This window comes from Penaeus vannamei, chromosome 37, assembly GCF_042767895.1.
Source record: "Penaeus vannamei isolate JL-2024 chromosome 37, ASM4276789v1, whole genome shotgun sequence".
Classification (NCBI taxonomy): domain Eukaryota; kingdom Metazoa; phylum Arthropoda; class Malacostraca; order Decapoda; family Penaeidae; genus Penaeus; species Penaeus vannamei.
This window is the reverse complement of record NC_091585.1, coordinates 18,377,886-18,385,385: the sequence shown is the minus strand read 5'-3', so window position 1 is coordinate 18,385,385 and position 7,500 is coordinate 18,377,886. Positions and strand designations below refer to the sequence as shown.

Here is a 7,500-nt window from a genome sequence, read left to right as displayed (position 1 = left end):
AAACACTATCATGTATTTACATGCATTTATTTTTTCTAATTCAATACCAATTCCAGAGTTTATTACATATATTGTAGATTTTTAATTTTTAATTTATAGCAGTTATATCAAAATATACCTCATATTTGGTTCACATACATCTTTCAAGCTAAGCATTTATATACTGCTGGTATACATTACCAAAAGAAGAAAAACTTAAATGTACAATATAAATAATAAATTATATTCTATAACTTTTTTTCCCAACCATGTTTTGGCAATTCATATTTCAATATCTTCTATTATGTCTTTTTTACAAGGAGCCCAGATATTTTTTAGACAGACTGATATTCTAATTTAAAAAATTAAAAATTAGTACTATTACCTCTTGGTGGTCAATTTGTCCACAATTTCATTCAATTTCATCAAGGGAAATTAACTTTACATTTCTCATCATAAATTAAATTGTTCCAAGCACTTTTGCCATGAAAGTGAATTTGATAATGTGAAAAACATATGATAAACATATGTAACCATTTTCCTTCAAAATACAATGATAAATATATATATATACGATAAGAAATACTCTTTATTGCTGATCAATGAAATATCCAATCATCATGATAACATGGGAAATTAACAATAACAATGACATAGTACTGTCCTAAATGGTTTCATATCATATGATATGTTACATCTCATCAGGTATTTAATGGCTCAATTAAGTATACATTGAAAAGACACTAAACAGATTCACAGAATTTACAACTAAACGTGATTTTCATTAAAGTCTGTAAAGGCAAGTTCTTTGGACTGTTATGTATATTTTTCCTCTTTACAAAAGTGCCTTGGAAGATTTTTACTATTAGTATCCCAGAAACACCAGGTCTATATGTTTTGGGACATGAAATGGCAGAAGTGATTATACAACTCCTTTCAATGAAAAACTCTAGTATTTTAGAGCACAATTATTCTCTCTTAAATATAGTTATGTTACCATTGTGTGAATGCTTTTTTAATAAAACAGTGATAAGAAGTCAAAAGCAATTGTTGCTCTATGACACTTTTAAATCTTCAGCCAAAACTGTCAGGGGTGGCATATACATACATGTCATGCCCACTTGAGTTTTGTTTATCAACAGTCTTTACTCATAAATGGCTCCTCAAGTACGAAGTCACCAATGAGCCAGTTACGAGTACTATCTATCTCACCTGTTTACCATTTTTCCTTAATTTTTTTTTTTTTTTTTTGGGGGGGGGCATTTCATATTGTAGCTATTAATCTCAGTAACATTAAAATAAATTTAATATTTATAACAACAAAAGCATCAATATTTATAGCATAAGTAAAACATTTGTTATTCCTGCAAATTCATGGAAAGGTGAAATTTGGTGAGGTTACAAGGTCTACTAATTGACTCCTTGTGTATAAGCAATAGTAGAGCCATCCATGTAGAGAGACAGTTCACAAAATAATATTATAGTGAACGCAACATTTTCCCTACGTCAATGGGTTAGCCCTTGGCCGATGGGTGACATGTACGTACATACCATGGCTGTTGTGGACCAAAACACGGATGGCACTGTATTATGCCCATTCCCACGCCACTGGCTCATCGGACGGAGTTTGTTTTATATGGTAAAGATTTTAGGCGATGGCACCTATAATGAAGGTAAACCTTCAAAATGTTAATATTTTTATAAATTATAGCAAAATAAAGCTTTTAGGTGCTAAATGTCGCTTGCAAACTACCGATCGAGCCGGGCGCAAACTGGGGAAACTGCTGATGTGCGCCAACAATTCTTACGTCCATTTGCCAAACATTTTTATCTGTCGGCACTGGGTTAAGAGAATATTAGTCTATTCCAAAACGTTTTGAACATTTAACCCAGGAGACATTTATTCTTGCCATGATGTACTGAGCCCGTATGGTATGTATCCAGCTGAGCCTACTCTATTGTACATGCTAAAGGCCCCTTAATTTTCATTTATGAAGCTGACTGTGTGATGTATTTGGCTCTTTATAGTTTGGATAAAAGCTACTGTCTGCCTTAGGGTTAATAAGGCAAATCATGCAACATCAATATGTAAAAAAATCATTTACAGAACAGTGACACATGTTGTACAGTAATGTTAACTTAATGACAAGAACTTAGAATATCAGTAAGATGTAAATTCAAGATGACTGCAGAAGTCAAACAGCTGGTTATTTTCTTTTAAAAATTTAATATTTTTTCCATACAAGTTTTTTTGTAATAATGTTGACAAGACTAAAGTAAACAGTACAGTATATTTCCTTTCCTTCTGAATGAGCCAATCATACATTATACTGTTCTGCAAAATAAACCAAATTTGCCTCTCCTATTCTGTATACACACTCTCACTATATACAATTGTTTTCTCTTTCTATTCCAAAAACCAAATTATTTCCTTTTAAATAATTTCAACCCTTTTCACCTCAGGTATGGTTTCTTTTTCACATGCTGCCAGTGCTCCTTCTCAGCATGTGTCTTCAGTTTTCCTTCAAGTTCCTGAATTTTTTCTTCATGATGTTTCTGCAACATAAGTAGAGGAAAAATTTCAAGACAAAAAGAAGAAAAAAAAGAGCACTTGCATGTATGAATACAAGTATCCACAAAAACAAGAACCTACATAAACATGAAAAAAACATACAAATGTACGCATAAACACACACACATTGGAAAGCAAGTATACTCATGCATTTATTCATATTTACTCATAAGCAATATATAATCACATATAAATATTTATAAATACAAATTTCCCAACTCTACTGCTCCATTACCATGTCAAGGAGGTAAGGGACCCATGTATATGCCAAAGTGGGGTGTTGTTAAGAAGTTGACCTAGAAATACTCTACATCCCAACTATTGCAAATAGGAAACCAGGAGTGATAAATTTCATACACTACTTTGATGCAAAAAAAGTCTTTGCAGAAGACTATGGTAAAAAGTGAAAAATACATGTAAAAGTGCCCCATGTACTTACTTTTACAAAGAGGAAGCCATGTCTCATAGAGGCAGCTAGATGCAAGGTGCGAACAACCACAGGCTGGTTGAGTATAGTCTTGATGTGTGGCAGTGCCATTGCAATTAACTGGTGAGGACCTCTGGTTGAACTTATGAAGGCTATCAGAGTATCTGCATTGCAATATTTGACTGTAACAAGAAAAGTTGAGATTAAAATATGCAATCATGATACAAGGCTGATAAAATTACCTATCTGCTCGAAGAAAAAAATAAATAAATAAATAAACTTAAAAACTTTTAAAGATATAATCATAGACTTAAATGTTATCAACAACAGCAATTATGTCAAAAACAATTACCATATCAAACAATGAAAAAAGAATCACCAAATAATAAAAGTCACATACTTTGAAAGCCTAAAGTTGTTGCAGCAACACCAAAGTCCCCATGTAGCCTTCTTACTGTATCTACTATAGCATTCTTCAGTCCATACCAGGTAAGGTCCAAGGACTTCTCTGGCACTACTTCAACCACAAAATATCTGTAATATAACTTGTATTAGACATATGTGCTTATCAATACCTAGGTTCCTTTCCAATGGCTACTGGAATATTTCTAAGCAGCAAAAGCTGGCAGCAGAGACATTAAGAATATACACAAATCTTATGTCACAAGTTGTCCTCTAATTAGGTGAAGGTATGTGAAACAAATAAAGAAAATATAGCATTGAGAGGAAATATGTTTGAGAGGAAAATTCTTGAACCTAGGACCACATCATCTGAAAAAAATCCAAAGATTTTCTTAGGATAGTCTTCATGCCTTTGACATCTCAGCCAGAACCAACAAACCTTTACCAAATATATCTGGCAAGATAAAGGTCAGACTGGTTCTTTTTTGATGGCAAATCATTTGGATGGTTTAACAGTTGTCTTGCCTGGATATATACAGTGGAGGTAAATTGTCCTTTCTCTAAAATGCCAAAGGCAGAATAACCATAAGTGATGGGGTAATATTTTTGTCTCACATAGCCATCCCAAATCACTGGTCCAGGAAATTAGTGAAAGTTTCATAATTATTTGAGAAGCATCCTTTAATGAATAAGTCCCTATCAATCTAGCCACTAACCTTAGAGGCACTCCTGGGAATCCACAAACATCGCCATGTGACCTAAAAGCCTTCCTAACTCTCATCCTATTGCAGTATTTCCCAGGCCCATACCCAATTTATCAAAGACTTTGTATCCATGTGTCATTTGTCACAACTTATGGGTCAGTGGGTGTATTCTTTCCCTCTCTTTACCGACAGTATTCTTATATATTCCCTATCGTAGTGCAGGTATTATATAACTGTATAAAAAGTATTACTTGTGTTTTACATCTTCCTTATTATCAACAAGCAAAGGAAATGACACAGGTGATGTGTCATTAATTTTGAAACAAACTATTCCAGTGATTTTCAGTGCAAGTTCACTCCCTGCAGATAATGCTCTTAAGTCAGTAGTGCTATTTCATGTGTGCAGGTGATCAAGTTTTAATAAACCTTTCTATATCATATCCATTTACTTGAATAGTTCTTGCAGAAATTACGAGAACACTAAACAACTGATACCCACCACCCTTGAAAATAAGAAAAATGCCGGGTTCCCCGAAGACTTTCGCAAGGATAGGAAGAGGACAACAAAAGAATATCGGATATTCTACTTGCTTCAAAATGTAACCGAAAAATACATTGCCGATGAAACCGACATTTCTCAGACTATTAATTCACCAATGAATAGGAAAAAACGACAAAAAAGAATCTTACCTTCGTTTGCATCTAACCATTGTGAATATCAGTAAGGAAACTGCACTCTGCTTCTAAATTCAACTCTGCATCAACTTTTTCCACTTAAATATGAGTTCAACTTCTCTAAGGAGTACAATCACAAATAAAAGATCTTATAAACCACCAATGAAAGGAACAAAATCGTGTATAGCGTAACGCACGGCCTTCCCACGGCCTTCCCTCACGTGCGGTTGAATCTGAATGTAAACAAACCGAGGTGATGTTACCATGGATACGCACTAGCTTGCGAATGATTTTGGCAGAAAACTACTTTATCATTACCAAACAAACACCATTCCCGTATTCTTAAATAAATACCATATATGTTACTATAAAACTTGTATGATTTTTTATTTGGAATCATTCGTTGGTTCACCTAATATTTTTATACCAAAATATTTTGAAATTAGGTTGTGTTTGCGACGGAACGCAGTTGAATTCTAGACTTGAAAGAGATTGCTCCAACTTGTCATGCTGTGATCTAGTGAAGTTAAAGGTAAAATATTTATTGTGGTTGTTACCGTTATTTTTATTGTGAAATAATTGTTGGGTCAGCTAAATTACAGATCCCTTGTTATCTTTCCTTTAGGCGAAAAAGTTAAATTCCTGCATAGATTACATACATAACTGCCCATGGCAACAGACTGCTAATGCATTTTTTTAAGAAGTAATTTTGGGAAATAAATGAAGTCCAAACAAAGAACTTTCCACAGATCTACAAGATTTCTTTTATCCAAAATTGATATGTTAATTTGTAATTTACTTTTTATTTCAGCTCACAAATGTTCACAATTGCCAACGAGAATAGATATTTCAGTCTATTAATCAACCTCCATGTTGCTACCAGGAATGTGAAGTCATGAATTCTGTATATTTACTTACAATTTCACTGACACCTATCATCGGAAAATCAATATGGTTTTCTTTCGAACACTTGCTTTCTTGAGGATGAATTTAAGTTCTATTCCTTCCATTTGTTCAGAGAGATTTTTATTATTACTATTATTATTATTATTATTATTATTATTAGGCTTTTTATTATTACTATTACCATTTTTTTTTTTTTTTTTTTTTTTACTTGCGATAAGAAATACATCTGTTTCTACATTTCCATTGTTTCGCTTTTGTCTCTCCCTCACTCTGTATCACCTCTCTCTCTCTCTGTATCACCTCTCTCTCTCTCTCTCTCTCTCTCTCTCTCTCTCTCTCTCTCTCTCTCTCTCTCTCTCTCTCTCTCTCTCTCTCTCTCTCTCTTTCTCTTTCTCTTTCTCTTTCTCTTTCTCTCTCTCTCTCTCTCTCTCTCTCTCTCTCTCTCTCTCTCTAACCATTATCAATTTTCTTATCGTTATTATTGTTCTCTTGTATTATCATCATTGTTAATGTTTTTTATTTACTATCATCACGATTAATATCATTATTATTACTATTATCATTATTAGTAGTGTTATAGAGATTGTGATTCTTATCAATTCCGATTTTATTATCTTAGCATTATCATAATCATCCTTATTGTCATCATCAACGTTATCATCTCCGTCACTGTTATTAATATCATTATTGTTATCTCATTTACAAACAAACTAAAGATTATTGTTATTATTACTTTTATTTTTCTTTCGTTTTTATCATACGATTGTCGTTATATTTAGGATTATTATCATTATCGTTATCAGGAAAACTAGTAGTGGTTTGAAATTATTATCAGTATTATTATTATAACCACTGACTCAATATTGGTGTTATCATTACTGTGTAATTAGTTATTATCGTTATCACTGTCATTGTTACCATTAGCTTTTGTAGTTGTTATAATAATCATCAATATCAGTACCATTTTTATCATTATGACCATCGATTATTACTATCTTATCATTCTTATTACTACCATTTCTATTATATAAAAAAATTATCACTATCCTTACTGGTATCATCATTACATGATTTATATTTCTTTATTAATACCACTATTGCTCTTACTCATTCTTATTCTTAACCCTCAATCTTTTTACCATCGTCACAGATACTCTCCTGTTTTCATAATGTTATCCTTATTCATATTAAAGATAATGTCTAAAAAAAAAACTGCATTACGCGAGTGAAAAGGACGAAACACAAAATCCTATCATTGACCTTCGTCTATGCTTTTTACACCTAGTTTATTCTTCACTTCAAGTTCGTGTCAAAGCCGACGTTTGAAGACCTATTCCGAGTCACTGGAAAACGTATTTTTTTCTGTCTTATGTTGGTGGAAGTCAAGGAGGAGGAAGTTTTTTTTTTTTGTGTGTGTGTTTGTGTATGTGTAGACGTATGTGTGTGTGTAGACGTGTGTGTGTGTGTGTGTGTGTGTGTGTGTGTGTGTGTGTGTGTGTGTGTGTGTGTGTGTGTGTGTGTACGTGTGTGCGTGTGTGCGTGTGTGTGTGTGTGTGTGTGTGTGTGTGTGTGTGTGTGTGCGTGTGTGTGTGTGTGTGTGTGTGTGTGTGTGTGTGTGTGTGTGTATGCGTGCGTCTGTGTACGTCTGTGTGTGGATATGTGTGCTTAGATAAATTAGTCCTGTTTGTGTGCTATGTATATATATTTTCAGGTCCTTCTATGATAGGGTAACTTCAGTGTTCTACATCGTTCCTTTTAAATTATAATTTTGTTATTCTTCCCAAGCGGAGAACTGCCCTTTGGTCGTTTATCTTAGTGTTTTCTTACCATCTTGG

General features: G+C 33.4%; 3 protein-coding genes across 3 annotated transcripts in view; 2 read left to right on the top strand and 1 right to left on the bottom strand.

The window, feature by feature from the left end:
- LOC113811258 (coiled-coil domain-containing protein 149) overlaps positions 1–233 on the top strand; it is a 9,431-nt gene extending 9,198 nt beyond the window's left edge. Inside the window, exon 9 of the mRNA XM_027362962.2 lies at positions 1–233. This exon is cut by the window's left edge and continues 2,281 nt beyond it. The gene's annotated coding sequence lies outside the window, so the exon portion shown is untranslated.
- Positions 234–2,189: 1,956 nt separating this feature from the next.
- Positions 2,190–5,002, bottom strand: Pop5 (POP5 ribonuclease P/MRP subunit). The gene is made up of 4 exons (XM_027362963.2): positions 4,775–5,002; positions 3,379–3,512; positions 2,991–3,160; positions 2,190–2,535 (listed from the first exon to the last, which is right to left on the bottom strand). Exons 1-4 carry the CDS (start codon positions 4,792–4,794, stop codon positions 2,434–2,436), a joined length of 426 nt encoding a protein of 141 aa, XP_027218764.1. The 5' UTR covers positions 4,795–5,002; the 3' UTR covers positions 2,190–2,433.
- A 214-nt stretch (positions 5,003–5,216) lies between these two features.
- Positions 5,217–7,500, top strand: part of OSCP1 (Organic solute carrier partner 1) — an 18,423-nt gene continuing 16,139 nt past the window's right edge. The window contains exon 1 of the mRNA XM_070115299.1: positions 5,217–5,291. The gene's annotated coding sequence lies outside the window, so the exon portion shown is untranslated. The remainder of the gene's footprint in view (positions 5,292–7,500) is intronic.

What these genes read in the sequence shown, in the direction of transcription:
- Pop5 (XM_027362963.2), bottom strand. Translation starts at nt 4,794, where the DNA reads ATGGTTAGATGCAAACGAAG. An exon ending in ATGGTTAGATGCAAACGAAG is followed by an intron (nt 3,513 to 4,774) that starts GTAAGATTCTTT and finishes GTTATATTACAG; the next exon opens with ATATTTTGTGGTTGAAGTAG. An exon ending in AACAACTTTAGGCTTTCAAA is followed by an intron (nt 3,161 to 3,378) that starts GTATGTGACTTT and finishes TTCTTGTTACAG; the next exon opens with TCAAATATTGCAATGCAGAT.